Genomic DNA, 22,148 nt, shown 5'->3' on the forward strand with positions numbered 1-22,148 from the left:
CCGACATCCCTGGCAATAACCCCGAACCATGTCTGGGGTAGCTCAGTCACCCTCAGGGCAGTGAAGCCTGTTCGGGGGCTGCAGGGATGGGAGTGGAAAAGTTAAATCCAGTTTTTTTCTCCTGGAAAACAAAGCATCTGGGGCAGCTCAGAGAGCCCCGGGCCGTACGAAAGGGGCTGCTCGGTCCCTTCGGGGCTGTGCCGCCTCCCACGGCCCGGCGCGGCCGTTCCCTCCTCCCAGCCCGCTTTGAAGGCGATGTTTGTTTTAGGGACAACGAGCACAGCCCGCTTCACCCCTCGCGGCCGAGGAATCGGGGCCGTGCCCGGACAGGGCCGGGGCGGGACCGGGGCCGGCGGGGCGGGAGCGGCGGCCCCGGGGGCGGTGAAAAGGAGCCGGGGGTGCCCGAGCGCCGCCGCCGCCCGCCATGAGGGCAGCGCTCGCCCCCGGGGTCCGCCTGCTCCGCGCCCTGCCCCGGGACAGCCGGTGAGCGGGAACGGGGGACGGGGCTGGCTCGGAATAGAGGGACCGGCACGGGGAGCGGGGCTGGCTCGGGACAGAGGGACCGGCACCGGGAGCGGGGCTGGCTCGGGACAGAGGGACCGGCACCGGGGAGCGGGGCTGGCTCGGGATATAGGGACTAGCACGGGAGCGGGCTGGCTCTGGATATAGGGACCGGCACCGGGATCGGGACTGGCCCTGGATATATCCGCTTCTGGGTGTAGGGACCGGCACCAGGACTGGCTCTGGATGTAGGGACTGGGAGCGGGACTGGCTCTGGATATAGGGACTGGGATCAGGATCGGGACTGGTCCTGGACATAGGGACCAGCACTGGGGTCGGGACTGTCACCGGGATCGAGGTGAACTGGGATGGGGACTGACATTGGGCAGGGAGGGTGTCGGCACCGGGACAGGGACGGTCTCTGGAACGGGGCTCACTCTTCTGTGGACCAGCACTGGAATAGCGACTGGCCCTGGACATTGGAGCCGACACCAGCATGGGGACCAGAACCGGCACAGGGATCAGCCCCGGGATAGGGAGGAGGGGGTGTCATTCCACCCGGGACTAGCACCCGCTGGAAGTGGAACTGGGATGGAGCCTGGCCCTGGGCACAGGGACTGGCACTGGGATGGAGCGTGGCCCTGGGCACAGGGACTGGCACTGGGATGGAGCGTGGCACTGGGCACAGGGACTGGCACTGGGATGGAGCGTGGCACTGGGCACAGGGACTGGCACTGGGATGGTGACTGACCCGGACCAGCAGACTGGCACCAGCATGGGGCCAGCCCTGGGACCAGCACCGGACTGGAGACCGCTTGTCTGGGGACTGACACGGGACAGGGATGAGACCTGGGCTGGGGACAGGGCTGAGAGGTCACCCCCCAGGGCCCAGCATCATCCCCAGGCACTGGGCCCAGCTGGGATCAGCCCACACCGACTGCAGCGCAGGGACTCGGCCTGGGGAGGGAGAACCTCGAGAAGGGCAGCAGGACCTGCCAGCCTCCAGATGTCTCAGGCCCTCTCACTCAAAATTCAGTGGGATGTGGCCAAGACGGAGACCTCGCCTGCTGCCTTCTCTTTTGACACGGTGATGGGACTGCTGCCCATTAAATTTCAAGCAATAGTTGGATTTTTTGGAAGCCCATTGCCAGACACCCGCCCTGCTTTTCCATCTGCTGGAATTTTCCCTGCCAGAACACGAAGGGTAAAAAGAAAAAACCCGACACCCAAGTGTCTGGCCCGGGGTGGCGCTGCGTGTGAACTTTATCTTCCCCTTCCCTACCGTGGCCTCTCTGCTCCTCTTGGATCAGCCCTGCAGTCACTAGCAGAGATTTTGGGTGGTTTATTCATTTTTTGGGGTGGGAAGCAGCAGTTTCTCAGCCACAGTGCAGCCTTGGGGCTGGCACCCCGGCACAGGGAGTTGCCCTGGATTTGCAGGACTCCCGTCACTGCTGCAGCTCCAGGGAGAAGTGAAACTGCAGAGAGGAGCAGGATGGGTCAAAACCACCAAAGGAAAGGTTGTTTTTTTTCTAAACTTGGAGCAACCCCGTGACATGTCTGTGTGCTGCAGCTGCCCCTGACTCTTTGCATCCTCTGTGCTGCCATAAAACCCTTCCTGAAGGCAGGACAGCTCCTTCAGAGACACTCATCGTGCTCCAGAGAGTGCTAGATCCTACCTGGGATTCCCCAGGCTTTATCTGTTAGCTTTGATGGGTGCAGCGTCCCAGTTTCCTGAGTCCAGACTCCCCCTTTCCCTGTATTTAATCCAAGCAAAGGGAATGAAATGGCATTTTGGTGGAGGAAGGGGAGCTGGTATTGCCCCCTGCTTTTTTTTCCAGCTTATCTTTGATTAACCCTGGGAGTGATGATGAATCAGCACAGTTTCCACTCGTGACACCAGGAAGGCACTTGCTCACCCTGTGTTTCGGTGGGATGTAACTGCTCGAGGAGCTGGAAACACTGCTTGATGTTCCCCACAAAACTCAGCTGATCTTTTTCAGCCACATCCTGGGCTTTTTTTGGGGGGTCTGCTCACTTCCTGACCAGCTCAGCTGTGCTGGTTCAGGTCAGCTATCCAATAGAAGAGTCCCCTGTCCCACAGACCCTGAGCTCTCTGCTTCCTTCCTCCCTCAGCTATCGGGGACTGACTCTGGTGCTGACCTTCCTCTCCTACACCAGCTACCACCTCTCCCGAAAACCCATCAGCATCGTCAAGGTGAGCTCCAGCCTGGCCCCTGCTGTGGGACAGGGAGCCTGCAGAGGGCACATGGGGAGGGGGGTGCTGGCAGCACTTTGATTTCACCCCCTCTCTCTCTCCCTGCAGAGCCAGCTGCACCTCAACTGCTCAGCCTTGGGCCCGAACCCCCACAATGACTCCAACAGCACCACATGGTGCAGCTGGGCCCCCTTTGGTAAGGCTGAGTCCCCCCAGGCACCCAAAACCCACACTTGTGGCAGCTGAGTTGGGCTCCCCCCCCATTCCCTAGCACCAGGTCGTGGCCAGGGTTTGGCAGGGAGCCAGCTGCTCATTAGGCACCTGGAGGTAATTAAGTGATGAAGATCTGTCCCATGCCCCTGGGACAAAGGGCAGCAGCAGGTGGTGAAGTCCAGGACAGGACCAGGTCCCAGTGCTGATGGCACCTGGCCATGCCCCCAGAAGCCCCCGTGGGGACCAGGCTTTTGGGAATGGGGGACAAGACCAAGCCAGCAGCCAACGGGGAGGGGACACAAAATGGAGGCCAGGCTGAGGTGGCCCTAATATTTGTTTTCCAGATGGGGACAACTACAAGCAACTTTTTGGGGCGCTGGATAATGCCTTCCTGGTGGCCTACGCCATCGGGATGTTTATCAGGTACCCAGGGCCTTCCCCCCCACTCACCAGTTTGCACCAGTCTGGTGGAAGCTGGTTTCCATGGGGATGGGCTCGTGCTAACAGGGAAGCAGCCAGGGATCCGCTCAGGATTCGGGAGCTGGCTCTGGGTGATGTGCCCATTGCTGGCACCACCCGTGACAGCTTCTGTTGTGCTCTCCCCTCTCTCTGCAGCGGCATTTTTGGGGAGCGCCTCCCCCTGCGCTATTACCTCTCGGGGGGGATGGTGCTGAGCGGGCTCTTCACCGCCCTCTTCGGCCTCGGCTACTTCTGGGACATCCACGTCCTCTGGTACTTCATCATCGTGCAGGTGTGTTGTGCGGGATGGTGCCTCTCGGGTTTTGGTTGTTCATTGCTGCCCTGAGATGTGCAGGATGTCTCTGCTTCGGCCCGTGCGGCTGAAGAACGAGTCAAAGCTCTTCAGTTTTCGGTCTTGAGGTTGTTTATTAATTCTTATCGATAAAATTTTCTTTCTGCCCAGCCGAGTTCTGCTCAGCAGGGCAGCCACAGGCACTCTGACCACCCTCAGGGCGGTGTTGTCCTTTTATACTACAAACTACCTAAAACATAACACTTACTTTCCAATACCTATCACCTGTGTTAGACAGTGAGCTTCTATTCTAAACCAATCCCAAAGTGCCAGCATCACAGCAGAAGATGGAGACCAAGAAGAAGAAGAAGAAGAAGGAGAAAGGCTAGAGATGCCCAAGTTCCTCCATCTTGTCCCCAAAACCCCCATACCAAAAATCCTAAAATCTACATTTTCACCCTGTGATAATTTTATTATTATACTATTTGAACTTCTGTGACTTTCAGGTCCTCATACAAAGCTGGTAACTTGCTCCAGGGGTCACAATCAAATCCCCAGGTGCTCTGGGCTGTGCCAGGGTCTCTGAGCCCCCCGGCGGGGTCCTGGCAACTCTGGACACCCAGAGGGATGTGCTGAGTTCCGACAGATGCCCAGGCTTTGCCTCCGTGGCCTCATCCCAGATTTTCAGTAGCGTTCAGGGGCTTGGGGTGGCCCAGTTTCTGAGCAGGGCAGCCCTGAGCATTTGCTGTCCCCACAAAACCTGGCTGTGCGTGGCGTGGGCGTCGAAACCTCCGGGCGTGCCCGGCTCTGATCGGCGCGGGCAGCTGGTTTGGCAACACCAGCCACTCCCAGTTCAGCCATGGCAGCGATGCAAACGGCCCCAGGATTGCCCCAGCAGGGAAAAACACCAAACAAACCAAGTGTTTTCTCAACACCTTTGGATAGGGGTGGCTGTTTTTGAGCCCGGTTGCCCAAAGCAGTGCAGGGCTCCGTGGCTGTGCCCGGTGCTTGCTGGGTGATGCTCCCGTCTCTTGCAGGTCTGCAATGGGCTGGTGCAGACCACAGGCTGGCCTGCTGTCGTGGCATGCGTTGGAAACTGGTTTGGCAAAGGAAAGTGAGTTTTTCTCCTCTGTGTCCCATGCCAGTCCTGGTCCCTGTTGACCCTGGCAGCCACCCCAGTGCCACTGACCCGGCTGTGTCCCCACCAGGAGAGGTTTGATCATGGGCATCTGGAACTCGCACACCTCTGTTGGCAACATCTTAGGGTCGCTCATCGCCGGTGCCTGGGTCTCCTCTGCCTGGGGCCTGTCCTTTGTTGTGCCTGGCATCATCATCGCCGTCGTGGGCATCATCTGCTTCTTCTTCCTCGTGGAGTGTGAGTGTTGTCATCTGGGGCACAGCAGACAAACAGTGTAGTGTATTTTCAATTTTCCACCTTGCCCATCTCTAAGCATTTTTGGCAATCCCAAATACTTATTTCCAACCTGTGGCTGGCAGGGATGTGGATCTGACCACCATGGGAATGCTCAGCATCTTTGGGGTTGTCCAGGCAGGCTCATCCCCCATACCAGTCATTCCTCTGGGCCTGTCTTTCTAGGAAATATCAGGGGAGTCTTTTGGGTTTTTACTGGGGACGAGAGTACCCAGAGATGCAGCCTAGACCTGGGGGTTCCCAGCCCCTGTGAGATGCTGGAGGGAGACCAGGAGGAGTGGGGCTGCTCCAGGCTCTCCTCACAGGGTGTTCTTTCTCCCTGCAGATCCTGAGGATGTTGACTGCAATCCACCTCTGCATCACGTGAGTGGCCGATTCCCAAGGGGCCTGTCCTGGGCTGGGTGACACAACTGGGTCATCAGGTCATAACAGCAGGAATTAGAGCCATGTTCAGTTGTCACAGGGGATGGCTGTTGCTCTTCCACTGGGAGCATCCTCTGGGTCATGCCCCTCAATGTTTCAGCCTCCTCCAGCCACGAGAGCCACATCTCCTGCTTTTGGCTTGATTTTAGATGGCTGCTGATGAGAATCCTGGAGGAGTGACCACCAGTGAGAAGGATCCTGAAGCAGTGATCTCCAATGAGGGCCCACTCAGCCTGTCAGGCCAGAGCAGTGTGGATCACTCCAAGAGCCCCAAGGAGCCAGCTGAGGAGCCTGAAGCCATCAGCTTCTTTGGGGCACTTCGGATACCTGTGAGTGCTGGGATGGAGGAAAGAGCAAAGCCAGAGCAGCTCAGAGCATCCCCAGGGACACAGGAAAGCCCCACCATCCAGAGGTGACTGGGCTCCTGTGATGTCCCCTCCTCTCCTCCCAGGGCGTGGTGGAGTTCTCCCTGTGCCTGCTCTTTGCCAAGCTGGTGAGCTACACCTTCCTGTACTGGCTGCCACTCTACATTGTCAATGTTGGTGAGTTTTGGGGACAGCGAGGTGGGAGTGAGCCTTGCGAGGGAAGCATCTCCTCACCCCTCTGCTCTCTCCCACAGCTCATTTCGGTGCCAAGGAAGCCGGGGACCTGTCGACCCTCTTTGATGTCGGGGGTATTTTAGGTTCGTCAACATACTGGGATGGAGGGGGTGGATCAGGGATGATTTAGGGACAATCCTGGCCTTGACCAGCCTTGGCTGGTCCCCTCTACAGGCAACACCATCTCTTTCCCCCAGGAGATTTATTCAGTGTTCACAGCACTCAGCAGGCAGCAAATGCCTCTCCATTTTATTTTGGCATCCATTTGTTTTGCCGGCCATCACAGCCTCTTTCCATCATTGCCATCACAGCCTCTTTCCTCAGGTCTCGCTTGCTCAGGCACTCCTTTTCCTACAGTTTGCAAGCGTGGAAGAGACCAGTGCGGCATGGAAATGCTGAGAAACCATCTGCAGGGAGGAAGTGGAAGGGATAAATCAAAACTCTTCACTCTGATGTTATTATGTTTAACCTTGGGGGCATACTGGTCAGAAGATGGGGGATGAAAGAGCATCATGTTGATTTTGGGCTGAGTTAGAACAAATCTCTGCCTTTGGGGCGGTGTGAGTGACACCTGTGACTCTTCCTTGCAGGGGGGATCTTCGCTGGCCTCATCTCTGACTACACTGGCGGCAGAGCCACCACGTGCTGCGTGATGCTGGTGGTGGCTGCTCCCATGGTGAGCTGTCACACGGGCTCCAAACCCGTCACGAGGCTTTCCTCCGCTCCGGCTCCTTTGAGTCACAGCTGCCTTCCTCCTCCCAAGCTCCGGGATGAGCTGGTCACGCGCCCGGCTGGGATCAGAGCTGGGATTCATTCACGTGCCCAGATGTTCCTGGGAGGGATGTCCAGCTCTAGGGGCTGGGGAGGGATTACAGAGACCTTGACAACTAAAAATACCCTGTAGGTTTTTCCATCCTGCCATAACTCTGCTCAAAACCTTGGGGGTCCCACCGAGCCCATCCAGCTTTTTTTGTCTCTTTGATTTTCATCCCAAAAGCCCCTGAGCCAATGGCCTGATGCTCCACTGGAACTTGGCCTGGACATTCTTCCCAGGCACCTGCACAGAGCTCATCTGGCTAATTAGCTGTAATCCAGTCCTGGCTGGCTCTGGGGTGGGAGCCTCTCCTGAAGGAGCTGGCACGTGCTGGGAAGCAGAGGGGCTGCGTCATGTCCACGGCCTTGAGAGCACCGTTGGGGCAAATTATGTCTGGCTGCAGCTGTGGGACGTGGCAGAGCCTCCCTGGCCATAAATTGTGGCAACCCCCCTGTTTGCCAGCTGCCAGGTATTTCATCATGCCAGTGGGATGCAGAGGTCAGGGGTGCACTCAGCCCCCCAGCCCAGCTGGTGCTTGGCACAAGCAGTAATTCAGGTCCCCACATTCTCCATCCCATTCCCAGAGTACTGCTGCAAGGAAAACTGTTGGTAAAACAGCTGGAGTAGCCATAACTGGTTCACCTTGTGTCTCTTTTCCAGCTGTTCCTGTATAACCATGTGGGTCAGAATGGCATTGGCATATCAGTAGGTAAGGAGCTCCATGGTGCAGCTTGGTGCTGTCACTGAAGTGGTGATGGAAGACACTGAGGATTCACCTGCCTTTATTCCTCCTCTTGGGCCAGGCTCCCAGGCTGCATCTGGGGGAGGGTGGTGTTGGGTGGGTGTTCACTGCCTGCTGGGTGGGGTCTTCATGGGAAAATGGAGATGCACAGGAGATGGATGGACAGCAGTCCACACATGGGCTGGGGATGATGGATCCAATGTCCTGCTGCTCCCAGTCCCTAAAGATTTAATCTCTTCCCGGGTACCCTGCAGCGATGCTGATCATCTGTGGAGCTCTGGTCAACGGGCCCTACGCGCTCATCACGACAGCGGTGTCGGCAGATTTGGTAAGAGGAGCCCCTCAGACCCCTCCATGCTGCCCCTGCACACCCAGAGGCTGTTCTCTCTTTCCCAGAGGGATTTTGCTGGGTTTTTTTCACTTTATTTTCCAACGTCTGCAAAGCCCAGTGGAGAAGGGCAGAGCTGTCACTGGTGCTGTGCTCCGCACCCTCCCTTAAACACAGGGGTTTTTCCTCTTGCTTTTTCACCTTGGCCACATGACTGTGTTTCAGCTTTGCTGCATTTCCCTCTGAGCACAAGCAGAGTGGAAATACTTGGTGGCAGATCCCCTGGGAATTTCTGCCTGCTGTTGGGGATCCATGGTTTGGCTGCAGGCAGCGTTTGAGTTTGGTCTTCCCATCTGTGGCTGGGTCTGACACATGGAAATTGCTGCCTGGGACATCAGCCTCACTGGGAAATGCCAGCCAGCACCCCAAAGCTGCTTCTGATCCTTGTGCTTATGCTTCCATCCTTACAGGGCACCCATGAATCTCTCAAAGGAAATGCCAAAGCCCTTTCGACCGTCACGGCCATCATCGACGGCACGGGATCTGTCGGTGTGTCCTGGGGGGTCTGGGGGTCCTGTCCTCTCTCAGGTGGGGACAGGGCTCACCTGGCTCCTGTGCCCCCCCACAGGTGCTGCCCTGGGGCCGCTGCTGGCAGGGCTGATCTCTCCCACGGGCTGGAATAACGTGTTTTACATGCTGATAGCAGCTGATGTCCTGGCTTGTCTGGTAGGTGTCTCCTTGCAGGACTCCTTTCTCTGCCCTGGGTGTCACAGCTCCCTTTTAGCTGCCTGCTCACTGCTGGAGGGCACAGATGGTTCTCTGAAGACATCCAGGGCAAACTGCAAAAGCCTCTATTGGCTCTTGGTTTTCTCAGCTTTTACAGACGTGGGGTAACTGAGAGGTGTTTCAAACAGATAGTTGAGTTATTGCTTCCTCTCACCAGGCACCATTTTGTTTTCTCAACTTTTACAGAGATGGGGCAACTGAGAAATATTTTAAAAGATTTTATTCTCAGTCTCAATAAATAGTGAGACACAAAAAACTCACCACCATTCCAGAAACGAACCTATTTCCCAGTTACAATACCTTATAAATGTTTTTCAACCTATACCCAATATTACTATTACTTTTAACACTAACCACCTATATTTTCTCCCCACATAGTCCTACTACAATACATCTTTCACAATTCTAATTCTCTAAAATATTGAATCCTTCTACAAAACCGTGTTTTGAAACTTATTAAAACTTATTTCTAGTTCAATCTCTCTCTCAACAATGTCATCTCTATTCCATAACCTTCCTAAGTCAACACACCTTATCTCAGTATTTACATACAAATATACAAGCTTTCTATTAAGCTTTGAGAATTCTTTACAAATCTATTCCCCACAGACTCCAAACCTCTGCTCTCACTTGGCTTTTCCCAGCAACCTCCTCCTCACTCAGGTTTAGTTCACATGACCTTTGCTGGGAAGAGCTGTAGGATTGATGTGCTGGGGTGGGAACGCTCCTGCCAAGGCTGGAGGCTGCAGTGCCCCCATCCAGCTGTAGGATTGATGTGCTGGGGTGGGAATGCTGCTGCAAGGCTGGAGGCTGCAGTGCCCCTGTCCAGCTGTAGGATTGATGTGCTGGGGTGGTGGGAATGCTGCTGCAAGGCTGGAGGCTGCAGTGCCCCAGCCTTGCAGCCATCCTCCACCCTTCCTTCCTCTTGCAGCTCCTTGCTCGTGTGGTGGTGAAGGAGGCCCGTGGCTGGTGTGGCCCCATGGCGAGGCAGAGAGGGTACGTAGCTGCCCCCCCGGCGTGGCCCCTGGTGCCAGGGTGCCCGGGCAGGCTGTCAGTGCTGCTGCAGAAGGATGTTTGTTACCCCTTGCTGTCGCTGCTGCATCTCCGCGCGGGCATCGCGAGGCCGCCTGCCCCACGTCCCGCTCCTGGGGCCACTGAGACATTTCCACCTCAAGCCAAGGCAGCACCGGGGGGATTTTAGCCACCTGCACCTCAGAAAACACTTGGGGTGCTAAACACAGTGTCCTTGTGTCTTTGTAGCTCTAGTGTGCAGCTAACAGAGTCAGTGATGGATGGGAGGTAGCTCGGTGTAAGTATCTTCACTTGAGCCTGAGGATTAAATGCAAACACAAGCCTGATCCATTCTGATTCTGAGTTTCACTTTGCAGGCTCAGCCTAGCAATAGCTGCTGCTCCAATCATTTAGGGCCGAGATCAAGACTTGAGAATCAAAAGATCAAATTGCAATGGCCAGGGAAGAGTGTGGGAGGGTGGGGGACTGGGTGGAAGGGGGTGGAGGGAGATGTGGCTGGGTAGTGCATCCTTGTCTCTGGCTGATTTAGCAGATACTGGCCCAGATGCCCAATCGATTGGCATTGATTAATGCACTTGAAACAACTGAATTTATAAGCTTTGCCCACCTGTGCAACTGAGCTTGATTACACACAGCCAGGGCTGGCTAATCAGACCTGCAGGCCAATCGCTGCAGCGAGTGTATCAATAATCCCCAAATCAGCACTGCCCTGGCTCTGATTGCCACCACCATCCCCGTGTGACACCTCAAGGAAGGGGCCACAGCCAGTCCTGGCAGTGGGGCTGCCACACCCCGACGCCCTGCGAACATTTTGTCCCTTATGTCTTGTGTTTGCAGGTGACAGACCAATAGTCTGGGCCTCGTGCTGCGGTAAGTGCAGCCCAAATCCCCTTCTCCGCCTGCCGGTGGAGGGCTGCCAGGCTCTGCTCTCTCCTGCCGGGGCTGGTTAGGGTGACAGCTGCCCTAAGGGTTGACAGCATCCGTGTCTGCACCAAACACTGCCTGGTTTCTGCTGGGGGAAGCAGCTGGCTCAGGTTGTGGCAGTGTCTTGAGGGCTTTGGGGAGTTTCTCTTGCAGAGAAGAGGCACAAACTGTAGGATTTTTGGGGACGTTTCAGCTTTGGGCGGAGACAAAACAGTGGCTGGATCTCCTGCTGGCGCCTGCTTCTCCTCCTGGTGCTGCGGACGGGGCTGCGCTTTCCCGGCAGCGCTGTTTTCCCTTTGCATCTCCGCAGTGTCCACATCCATCCCAGCGCCTGTCCCCGCCCTGAGCCGTCGCTTCTCTCCCGCAGGTTTAAGGAGTTCTGACGCGCCCCTGCGAGCCCGGAGCGAGGACGGAGCCGGGGCACCGGGAGGGAGCCGGGCACGGCCCAGCCCGGCCTGGGCACGGCCCCGCGGGCGCTGCCAACGTGGGTTTGATCCCACCGGAGGAAGGGGCGAGGAGTGGTCAAAGGGCCCTGGCCAAACGCTTTTCTGGGTCAATTCTGCACCATCGGCCGTTTTATGAATAAAAACGTGTAAAATCTGTGTGGCCGCTCCATGCCGTGTCCTGAGAGGCTCGGCCAAGGCTGTGAATACCCGGGGCAGTGATCACACCCCTCTCCTTGCTTTTCTCTTGTTTGTGAGCCTGACCCATCCAGACCCTGCTTGGTATTCCAGGGTCTGGATCAGGAGGATGTTGCCAAGTCACTTTAGGCACCGCCTCACCAACAAAGCGCTGCTTATTCTACACAGGCAACATCCCTGGGCTGAGCCCAAATTAAGCCAGGTTTACTCCTTGACTCATCCCACTGCAAAAAACCCAAAAGACTAAACCTAATGTTTTCCCTGATTATTAATCCAAAATCATACAATTTAGCTCCAAAAGAAGAACCCCATGCGTCAGCCCCCACAGCACGCCGAACTGTTCACACGCTCTGGCTGCTCTCGGTCGGTGCGGGCAGCTGATCGCCCTCGATCAGGAGCGGCCCCAGGAGGCGGCGGTGCCGCTCGCTGCCAGCCCTGCCGGCTCCCCGGGCAGCCACGGGGCTCGGAAGCCCCCACGGTGTGAGTGACTGAAGCCAGGCCAGCTGTGCAGCCAGCTGTGCGCTCGGGGAGGGGATGACTTTGGTGTGCGCGGAGCCGGGGCGCTGGGAAGCCGCGGGGTGTGATTGCAGTGCCCTGGGATGTGATTGCAGTGCCCTGGGATGTGATTGCAGTGCCCTGGGATGTGACTGCATCCCCTGGGATGTGACTGCATCCCCTGGGGTGTGATTGCATCCCCTGGGATGTGATTGCAGTGCCCTGGGATGTGACTGCATCCCCTGGGATGTGATTGCAGTGCCCTGGGATGTGACTGCATCCCCTGGGATGTGACTGCATCCCCTGGGGTGTGATTGCATCCCCTGGGGTGTGATTGCAGTGCCCTGGGATGTGACTGCATCCTCTGGGATGTGATTGCAGTGCCCTGGGGTGTGATTGCATCCCCTGGGGTGTGACTGCATCCCCTGGGGTGTGATTGCAGTGCCCTGGGGTGTGATTGCATCCTCTGTGTTGTTTTTTTGCATCCCCTTGGGTCTTTGTAGTCCCCTGGCATGTGCTGGGGGAATACATCCCCTGGGATGTTTGCAGTGTCCTGAGGTGTGTTTGCAGCGCCCTGGGATGTGACTGCATCCCCTGGGATGTGATTGCAGTGCCCTGGGATGTGATTGCAGTGCCCTGGGATGTGATTCCATCCCCTGGGGTGTGATTCCATTCCCTGGGATGTGACTGCATCCCCTGGGATCTTTGCAGTCCCCTGGGATGTGTTTGCAATGCCCTAGGATGTGACTGCATCCCCTGAGATGTGACTGCATCCCCTGGGGTGTTTGCAGTGCCATGAGATGTGATTCCATCCCCTGGCATGTGTTTGCAGTCCCTGGGGTGTGATTCCATCCCCTGGGGTGTGTTTGCATCCTCTCACCACCCGAGGATCGAGGATTGTGCCTGGCTCCGGGGCTCTGCCCAGCGGGGCCAGGGGCTCTGTGTGTGCCTGGGATAAATTGCAGCTCTAATTGACTTCACCTCCTTGGATCTTGACCCGAGGAGAAAACATCTGGGCCTGATGTGATTTTATTAAGTGCTGATTTCATCAGCAAAGGGGAAAAAAAGGGTGGGGTGGGGAAAGGAGGAAACTTGCAGCCAGTTGGAGCAGCTCCCTGTAAACCTGTGGGGATGATGGAGTGGCACAGGGGTCAGGCAGCCTGGAGAGTGGCAGCTGCAGGTTTGAGGTGCCCAAACGACGGCCTTCAATCCCCTCCACTGTGGCTGGTGGTGCTCAATGTGCCTTGGGGAAAAAAGCAGGGAAAATGATGGAGCAGGCAGAGAAAAACAAAATCCCCAACTGCCCTTTTTCCCAGGAAAACTTTGGTCCCAGGGAGAGGTGTCACTGCAGGCTCTGTCCCCAGCACAGCCTCGGGGTGACCCTGCAGTGTCCCCAGGCCCGTGGCACTCGTGGCCTCTGTGGGCACAGGGACCTTGCTGCTGGCAGGGATCCCTGAGCTGGGTGAGAAGGCCCTGTCAGTGCCCGTGTGATGGAGCTCTCACACTGCCGAGTGACCTGACGGCATCCTCCTGGGGAGGGAGGGCCTCCAAATACCCCTTCAAACAGAAAATCCTCTAAGTCCTGTCACACATGGGGGCTCATTGCAACAGCAAGTTGGTTTGGGGGATTTTTCCCCCCTTTCTTCCCTTTTTTTTTTTTTTTTTTTTTTCCCCCCTCCTGCTTGTTCTTTCAGCTGCTTACAATTTTTCTGGGACAAATTTAGGCCTGGGCCGTGTCCCACTTATGTTTGGAAAGTCTGAGCAGCCTTGGCTCTGCTGCCAGGAGTGAGGAGAAAGGGCACACAGCCCATGGCAGTTTCAAACTTAAAATGAAAGGAGCCAAAGAAAACTCCAGATCTCTCTGAGCTTTGGGATTGAAGGGTGAGTGGGAAGGCAGAGAGGGGATCCCCTGGGTTTGGCTTAGCCATAAAAAAACCTGTTTAAATGGAGCTGAGCTCCTCTGGGAGGGATCTGGAGGACAACTCACCTTGTTCCTCCCCTGCTGGCTAAGGGGCTGCTGCTTTTCCTGTGCCATGACCCCTTTGGCCCTGCCCTGAGAGCATGGACAGTGTCCACCTCTGTCCTGTGATGGGACAATCCCACCCCAGACGGGCTCTTTGGGTGTGCTAAATGCAGTGTTTGGGTTTTTGTGTGGGTGACCCCACAGTCCCCCGGCCCAGCAATGCCTTCCCCCAGGAGGAGGCAGACGGGCAAGAGGCTGCTCAGATTTTGGAGGAATGCTGCTGGTCTGCAGGGAAGGTGAAGAGGTGGCTGGGGCACGCTCTCTAATTACCTATGCAAGGAGCAGCTGGCAAAGGCTGAAGGGCTTTTTAATTAGCAGCCAAAGGCAAATCAGGATCCAGCAGCAGGGAAGCTGAAGTCAGCAAAGTCAAGGTGGAAATCTGAGGGCAGTTTTTCCAGCGAGGGTAATTAAGTGCCAGCAGAGAGCAGCGTGAGACATGAGGAATTGCCGTCATTCAAGGAGCTTAAATCAAGGAGAGGAGTTTCCCCTGCAGACACTCCTGCTCCTTCCATCTCTGCTTTGGCGCTGCTCCCTGCCCTCCCCGGGGAGGAGGGAGCAGCTGCCCTCAGGCTGGTGAGCCTGGCACTCCCGGGGCATCCTGGTGCAGGGGCATCCCTGCTCATTTCTAAGGAACCAGGCACAGAATTTAGGGAGATAAAAGGGCTGCTCTTCCCCCTGGCCTGAAAGCAGCCAGCCTGCCCTCATCCTGGCACACAGCAGCTTTCTTGAGCTGAGATTCAGCCTGATTTTCTGCGTGCACCGGGGACATGGCAGCTCTGGTCCTGCAGGAGGAAGGCTGGGTCAGTTTGGGCTGGAGCAGGGCTCCTTGGCTTTAACATCCTCTGAGGTCCCAAAATCCTCACCTGTCACTGAGAGGTTGGGGTGTAAGGCAAACCTGCCCTCCTGTGGCACGTTAATTCCAAAAGAAAGGCTCAGGCTGCTAGATGGAGGCAGATGTGCTAGAAGGGATTATCCTCCAGGAGCTGGGGTTTTGGGATGTGGATGGAAGCAAAAAGTCACCGTTTGGGGCTGGTTGGGAAGCAGCTCTGGCTCATACCAATTCCTTGACGTGGTCTTTCCTGTTCCAAAAATAAACAGGAACCGTTTGGAAAGCCCCTGTGTGGGGAGGAGCAGAACTCCCCAGAATAAATAAATACACAGAGAGCCTGGGCTGAGTTCATCCAGCTGGTGGCTCCCCACTGCCAGGGGCTGTGAAGGATGAGGATGAAGCTCAGAATGTCTCAGTGGGGGTGAGGGCATGTGAGGGGTTCCAGTTAATGGGGTTTTTGAGAAAATGCTGCAATGACCTCCTTGAGCAGGAGCTGCTGTGTCTCTCTTGCAGCATGGCTTTCTGCTCCCCCCAGAATAACTGCTGCTCTATCAGCCTTTCAACTCATTTTAGTCACAAACAGTTGAGAGGACAGAAAAAGCCCTTATTTGGGTTTAATTACAGCACAAAATGGGGAGAAATTTCGCATTCCTGCTGTTAGGGTTGGGTTTTTAGTACCCCAGCTGCTTTTGCTGTGGTTTCCCTCCCATTTGCTGGACTGAAGCCCTGGTGAAACTGTGGCCTCACTGAGGCTCCCAAATCACCCCACAAACACAGGGATAACAGCACAGCAGGCACAGAGCTGTGACACTCTATGTTCGTTAATGTTATTAGCACAATGAATTAAATATGAATTTTGTTTCAGGTGTAACATCAAAATCACCAGGAGACCTCAATGTGCTTGTGCTGCATAAATGCTCAGCATTTCCTCAACACACTCCCTCGTCATGGGCTTCAGGACAGGAAGGGATTGAGCATGGCTGCAGTTTGGAAAGCAGAGATGCCTCTTCTCTGCTTTTTTTGGGACTATACTTACATTTTTTAGCTGACTGAGTCAGTGCTCTGGGGTGCTGGGGCATTTTCTGCCAGGGAAGCATCACCTCCACACCCACTGGCTCTGCCTTATCAATCTTTCATGTCCTGAAAGCTCTGCTTGGTGACTGACAGCTGTCAGGACAGGGCTGGAAAATGACAGTGAGTTCTTTAATTTACTGTCGTCAGCTCAAAATAAAAAAAAAATAAAAAAAAGAAAAAAAATCTTTAAAATGGGGGAAAAAATCTGAGTTTCTGCCCTGAAGTTTTTGGCTGTATTGACCTTGACCACTGCTCACTGGCTTTGCCCTCGCTGCAGAGCTGTCTCACTTGATCTCACTTGCTGCCTGCTCAAGGCTGAGCAGCCCCATCCCTGTGGGGCTGGAGAACATGAACAATAACAGAGCCCACCTCACCCCTGTGTCCCAGACATCTTTCATGGAAAATCCTTTCCTTAGGATTTTTCCTTCTGAGAAGCTGAGAAGCCTCAGGAACAAAATGTAAGCAATGGTTATCTGCTGCTGTGGAATGCAACAGGTGCATCTGTGATTGGCTCATGTGGTTGTTTCTAATTAATGGCCAATCAACAACCCAGCTGGCTCAGACTCTCTGTCTGAGCCACAAACCTTTGTTATCATTCTTTCCTATTCTATTCTTAGCTAGCCTTCTGATGAAATCCTTTCTTCTATTCTTTTAGTATAGTTTTAATGTAATACATATAATAAAATAATAAATCAAGCCTTCCGAAACATGGAGTCAGATCCTCGTCTCTTCCCTCATCCTCGGACCCCTGTGAACACCACCCCACCCCTTCCCTGTGGGAGCCTCTCCCCAGTGTGCAGGGAGGGTAAAAAGGCTTCTTCCCTGCTACAAAACAGGCACAGGATGCTCCAGGCCACCAGAAATGCTTTTCTCCTGCAATTTAAAATCTCTTTTGAGATTTCCTGCAGGAAAACAAGCTGCTGCCACGGAGGGCACAGAGCAGCAGTGGCTCTGCAGACAGCTCGTGCCACTGCTGCCCTCAGCTTCATCTCAGCACAGGCTCTGCTTCAGCAGCACTGCTCCCCTGGCTTTCCCCCAAAAACAGGGACAAAAATGGCATTCGACTCCATTGCTGCTCCTGCAGAACACAGGGAGTGTTTTCTCCCCCAGGAGGGGAAAAGAGGGACAGGGTGAGCAGCAGCTCCAGCAGGATCTGTGCTAGAATTGAGCAAAGGTTTGAAGTTTTAGGGTGGCAGCAACTGTGAGCCTTTGGCAGCACCCAGGTGGCACCTCAGGGCCTTCACAGGCAGGGAACAGCCAGGTACCAGCACTTTCCATGGCTGGCAGCACTGCTCAGCACCAGGGAGGGCAGACACAGCTTTTTGCTCACTCCTGGGGGGGCAGCTTTCCCATTGCTGGTCTGGATCACTTTGCATTCACTCCCCACTCCAAAGCCTCTGATTTCCAGTCCAAGGCACCATCCCAAACAATCCACAGCCACACACTGATGTTTGTTTGGGTTTTTTTTCTCAAACCCAGATAAAAGGCAGCTCTCATGGGCACTGTCACCACAGTGTGGCCAAATGTGACATCCCCGTGGAATAAATCAAGCCTGAGTCAGGGATTTCTCAAAGAGTTTTATTAAACCACAGTGAAAAAGGAGCGGTAACAAACTGCTCTCGTTTGTTACGTGTTTGTTTGTTTGCTCCACCCATCTCTTGTGGGTAACAACAACAAACCATCTCGGTTCAGTGCACGGAATCAGGGGCAGCACCAAGTGCTGGATCTCAGCTCTCTGTGAACGAGAGCAGCATTCAGAGGTTCACACACCTTTGCAGGTGCAGAGGCTTGAACCCCTGGGGAGGAAGGAGCTCATGCTCAGACCAAACTTTGCTTTTTAAGATGGAGCAAAGGCTTCACTTGCTTCACTGGCTCTTTCTGAGCTCAGGAAGAACATCAGGGTCACCTCCAGAGCAGCCTCCTGGTGTCTCCTGGTTTATTCCCATGTATCAGGATCTCCTCTTTGCAGAGACTGCTGTCTCTATCTGCTGTGGAGTGGCTTGGCATACACAGGCTCCATGAGGTGGTAAATCAGGAACAGGAAGAGGCAGCCGAGGAACACCAGGCTCATCACAGCCAGGAGGATGAAGCGCCCGATGAGGAAGGTGTCCACAACCTGCAGGGGAGAGAAACACAAAGATCCCAGCAGGTCACAGCCCCAGCCTGCTCCAGGAGCCGGGAGGGAGCACACCACTGTCACAGACATCCTTTTCAGAAAAATCCTTTCTTTAGGATTTTTTCCTTCTGGGAAGCTGAGGCCCCAGAAACAAAAGGTAAACAATAGGTTATCTGCTTCTGTGGAATGCAACAGGTCAGTTCTGGATTGGCCCAGATTGAGTGTTTGGAAATAATGGCCAATCCAGAACTGAGCTCTCTCGGACACAGTCCGAGAGAGCAAGGTTTGTTGATCATTCTTTACTTTCTATTCTTAGGTAGTTAGCAGCTTCTGGAAACTCTCCTTTTCTTTTCTTTTTAGTATAGTATAATAGATGTATATATCATAACATAATAAATCAAGCCTTCTGATCATGGAGCCCATCTCGTCTCTTCCTTCACCCCGAAAATCTTGTGACCAACCGTCAACACACCACATCCTGCAAAAAAGAACCTCTGGGGCTCCCCCAGACTCCTCTCCTTGCTTTTCATCCCTGGATGAGCAGTGTGTGACAAATGAGAACGAGAATCCCTGCAAAAAGCTGCTGGGAATGTTAATGTGGAGCAGCAGAGCTCTGAGCACAGGGAAGAGGCAGCAGTCAAGCCCTGCAGCAGTTCTCCCCAGCCACAAACCTCCAGCCCTGACTCCCTTTTAGAAGGGAGACGGCGAGAAAAGAGAAAAAATAACAATTAAAAATAAAGCTGTGGTAGCTAGGCAAGACAAAGAGAGGCCCACGGCGAGGAGCTGTTTATGAAACCCCCTCTCTGCTCCCCAGACCCCCCAGAGCTCTGCTCAGCCCCAGCTCAGCTTTATCCATCGCATTAGCTCAGCCCTGGTGCTCCTGCTGAGAGTCTCTGGTGAGCCCAGGGCTGGCTCCTTCTGCACGTTTCACTTTTTAATTAGCCAATTAGCAGAGTTTTGGTGCAGAAAGCCCAGGTCATGTATTATTGATAGGCAGGGCAGGTCCAGTCCAATTGAAGATCCGTGAAAAAATAAAGCTTTCCAATTCCATTTGCCTCCCAGGCAACAAACACGCACTGGGCTGCTCTTCATCTCGCTCCTAACCTTCACAGGAGCAGGTCAGATGTGACACAGAGAGAAGAAAAGAACATTACAAGTCTCTTTTAGTAGGGATTTACACAGAACAAGAACCAGAAAAGCAATGATTAACACGCATTAATAATAGAACGGAGGAAACAGCACCTGAAAGGGCACAAAAGTTTTGTGTATTCAAAGCCCAGAGAGCTCTGGGAGAGCTCAAGGTGGCAGCTCAGACAGCGTGATGAAAAACTGGGGAGATCCCTGGGCCTGACAAGGCAGGTGGCTTCGTGCTCAAGCATGGCAGGAACCCACAAGAGAGCTGAAGAGCTGTAACTGGGCTTTAACCAGAAACCAGAGCTGAGGGAAAAGTTGATAAGGAAAAAAAGCTGATAAGGGAATGGCAGAGAGGGAGCAGAGGCTGCTGGAGCTGGGAGGGACCAAAGCAGGAGGGACCAAAGCAGGAGGGCAATCCCTGCACAGAGTCCCTGGGGACGGGAGGAGGGAGCCAAACCCCACGGGTCAGCTGGACCAGTGAGTAAATCAGCAATTTAGTCACAGAAATTAACAGCTCCCAGCTCCACCAGTGACACAGCCTGTGCCGGAGGGAGAGCACAGAGGCAGCACGGGGCAGTCTCGGGGCACGGGGGTGGTACCGGGGCTGTCTCTGAGCTAAAAGCAATTCCCGGGGCCTCAGGGCATGCTGCAGCCCATCCCCGGGGTAAGGACATTCCCAGAGCATCCTGCAGCCCATCCCCGGGTGAGGAACCATTCCCAGGGCATCCTGCAGCCCATCCCCGGGGTAAGGATCCATTCCCAGGGCATGCTGCAGCCCATCCCCGGGGTAAGGACATTCCCAGAGCATCCTGCAGCCCATCCCCGGGGTGAGGACATTCCCAGGGCATCCTGCAGCCCATCCCCGGGTAAGGAACCATTCCCAGGGCATCCTGCAGCCCATCCCGGGATGAGGATCCATTCCCAGAGCTCCAGGATGGCCGCAGGGCCGTCCCTGGCTCAGTGACCCATCTGGGGCCGTGCCCACGGAAAGGGCCGAGCCCCGGGGCTTCGGGACAGGAGCCGGTACAATCCCGGGATCCCGGGGCCCGGCCGGGGTGCCGCCCGGTCTCACCTCCTCAGCGCCGGCGGGGGCCGGGCTCTCGCCCTCCCGGGGGAACAGCAGCAGTGCGGCCGTGAGCGCGGCGGCTCCGAGCAGCACCGGCACCGCGCCGACCCTGCGGCGGGAGAGGAGAGCGGCGGGCCGAGCTCAGCTCCGGCGGCCCGAACCCCGCGCTCACCGGGCCGGTCCCGTTCCATCCCCACAATCACCGGGCCGGTCCCGCACCCACCCCATCCCGTTCCGTCCCTGTCTCCCCGGCTCACCGGGCCGGTCCCACCCGAACCCCGCTCACCGGGCCGGTCCCATCCCCGTCCCCCCAGTCTCACCGCGCCGGTCCCGCACCCGCCCCGTTCCTGTCTCCCCGCGCTCGCTCACGAGGCCCGGTCCCGCCCTGTGCCCGTCCCCACGGCTCACCGCACCCGTCCCGTCCCGTCTCCATCACCGCTCTCACCGAGCCGGTCCCGCCCAATCCCCGCGTTCATCGGGCCGGTCCCGCACCCACCCCCCGTCCCGTCCCGTCCCATCCCTGTCTCCCCGGCTCACCGGGCCGGTCCCACCCGTCCCCGCGCTCACCGGGCCCGCTCCCGCCCGGTCCCCGCGCTCACCGGGCGCGGCCGGCGCGGCCCAGCGCCATCACGAGCAGCAGCGCCATGGCCCAGAGCAGCAGCAGCGCCAGCACCCCCGGCCCCACGCCCAGCGCGCCCGCCATGCCGCCCCGCGCCGCCGCTTCTGCCTAGCAACCGCGCCGCCCCGGCCAATCAGCGCTGCCATCAGCGCCGCCCGCGCTGTCTATTGGCTAAGGGGCGGAGGGAGGGGCGCGGACTCCACTTTCCCCGCCCCGCCCGTATCTATCTCCACGCTTCCCATTGGCTGACGGTGGAGGGGTGGGCGGGGTTTTCCGCGCGCCGCCGGAGGCAGGGGCGCGCCTGGGGGAGGGGCAAGTGCCCGATCCCGATCCCGATCCGAATCCTGATCCTGACCCCGATCTCGGTCCGGGTCCCGGTCCTGATCCCAATCCCGGCTCCCATCCTGGCCCCGGTCCTATTGAACCCCGGCCCTTTGCTGCCCTACTGACCCAGTCCCTATTGAACCCCGGCCCTCCTGACCCGGTCCCTATTGAACCCCGGCCCTCCTGGTCCCATGGGATCCCCCGGACCCCGCTCCAGCCTCTCCCCGTCCCGCGGCCTTGGACCCCGTCCCGGCGCTCGCGGCTGCTCCCGGTGGAACGGGAATTTCCCTTCGCTCCCTCCCGGTGCGGGCGGATCGGTGCTTTATTACCTCGCCTTGGCCGGCGCCACCCAGCTCTGAACGCACTTTCACCCCACAACCCTAAAAATTGAGCTGTCCACGCCCTCAATTATATTTAGGGCCAAAATCAGTCAGATTTCGTTAACACAGTAATGCTGACACGGGTTTTGGAACAGCCGTGCTGGGGGTCTGGGACAGCCAAGCCAAGCTAGGGAGGTTTGTCAATACTATAAGCATCTTCTAATATCAAGACAAGAGGAATTTCCATTTAAAATAAATATTTCAGTCTGTTTATAAATCCTGTCTCTCCACCACCACATCTTGCCCATATCAGACTGAGGCCAGTGTGGTTTGATGAGTGACTTTATCATAGAATCTCAGAATTACATCATGGTTTGTGTTGGAAAGGACTTTAAAGATGATCCTGTTCCAACCCCAGGCACTCCGGGCTCAGTTAACCCAAAAACCCTAAACATTGATCTTTTCTGTCCCCACTGCTTGAAGTCTGCAATACTTTGGCTGCATAAAATGTCACCTGAGTGGGCGTTTTCTGTCGCTTCTTTCAGGGGGAGGAATAAACCAGCAGTTAATTACTCTGTGCTGCACCGACCTGCCTTCCTTTCCCTGTGATGAAATCAGAGTCGCCAGCATGACACCAAATGCTTCAGCAAGCAGAGCACAAACTGTCTGTGACACCTGCCTGTGCTTGGCATGGAGCAGGAGCTGGCTGCCAGCACATTAAAAACGTGTGTTTGATTGCAAACTCCT

General features: G+C 55.9%; 2 protein-coding genes across 3 annotated transcripts; one reads left to right on the forward strand and one right to left on the reverse strand.

Annotated features, from left to right (window-relative positions):
- Positions 1-386: 386 nt before the first annotated feature.
- Positions 387-11,362, forward strand: SLC37A2 (solute carrier family 37 member 2). 2 transcript variants are annotated; one of them, XM_030964895.1, is made up of 18 exons: positions 387-483; positions 2,635-2,716; positions 2,825-2,912; positions 3,274-3,352; positions 3,545-3,680; positions 4,718-4,794; positions 4,889-5,055; positions 5,438-5,475; positions 5,685-5,864; positions 5,987-6,077; positions 6,155-6,217; positions 6,725-6,810; positions 7,609-7,657; positions 7,945-8,018; positions 8,489-8,567; positions 8,647-8,744; positions 9,736-9,800; positions 11,128-11,362. In XM_030964895.1, exons 1-18 carry the CDS (start codon positions 425-427, stop codon positions 11,141-11,143), a joined length of 1,527 nt encoding a protein of 508 aa, XP_030820755.1. In that variant the 5' UTR covers positions 387-424; the 3' UTR covers positions 11,144-11,362. The 2 variants fall into 2 exon arrangements, with proteins under 2 accessions (XP_030820755.1, XP_030820754.1); XM_030964894.1 differs by lacking the exon at positions 11,128-11,362 and having other exon boundaries at positions 9,736-10,148.
- Positions 11,363-17,415: 6,053 nt separating this feature from the next.
- TMEM218 (transmembrane protein 218) lies at positions 17,416-20,841 on the reverse strand. Its single transcript, XM_030964950.1, has 3 exons — positions 20,738-20,841; positions 20,145-20,247; positions 17,416-17,938 (listed from the first exon to the last, which is right to left on the reverse strand). The coding sequence occupies exons 1-3, from the start codon at positions 20,839-20,841 to the stop codon at positions 17,804-17,806; spliced, it is 342 nt and encodes a 113-aa protein (XP_030820810.1). The 3' UTR covers positions 17,416-17,803.
- Between the last annotated feature and the right edge of the window lie 1,307 nt (positions 20,842-22,148).

Source organism: Camarhynchus parvulus, chromosome 24 (genome assembly GCF_901933205.1).
Source record: "Camarhynchus parvulus chromosome 24, STF_HiC, whole genome shotgun sequence".
NCBI classification, from domain to species: domain Eukaryota; kingdom Metazoa; phylum Chordata; class Aves; order Passeriformes; family Thraupidae; genus Camarhynchus; species Camarhynchus parvulus.

What these genes read in the sequence shown, in the direction of transcription:
- SLC37A2 (XM_030964894.1), top strand. Translation starts at nt 425, where the DNA reads ATGAGGGCAGCGCTCGCCCCCGGGGTCCGCCTGCTCCGCGCCCTGCCC. An exon ending in GCCATCGGGATGTTTATCAG is followed by an intron (nt 3,353 to 3,544) that starts GTACCCAGGGCC and finishes CTCTCTCTGCAG; the next exon opens with CGGCATTTTTGGGGAGCGCC. An exon ending in GCAATCCACCTCTGCATCAC is followed by an intron (nt 5,476 to 5,684) that starts GTGAGTGGCCGA and finishes GCTTGATTTTAG; the next exon opens with ATGGCTGCTGATGAGAATCC.
- TMEM218 (XM_030964950.1), bottom strand. Translation starts at nt 20,841, where the DNA reads ATGGCGGGCGCGCTGGGCGTGGGGCCGGGGGTGCTGGCGCTGCTGCTG. An exon ending in GGCCGCGCCGGCCGCGCCCG is followed by an intron (nt 20,248 to 20,737) that starts GTGAGCGCGGGG and finishes CTCCCGCCGCAG; the next exon opens with GGTCGGCGCGGTGCCGGTGC. An exon ending in CCCCCGCCGGCGCTGAGGAG is followed by an intron (nt 17,939 to 20,144) that starts GTGAGACCGGGC and finishes TCTCCCCTGCAG; the next exon opens with GTTGTGGACACCTTCCTCAT.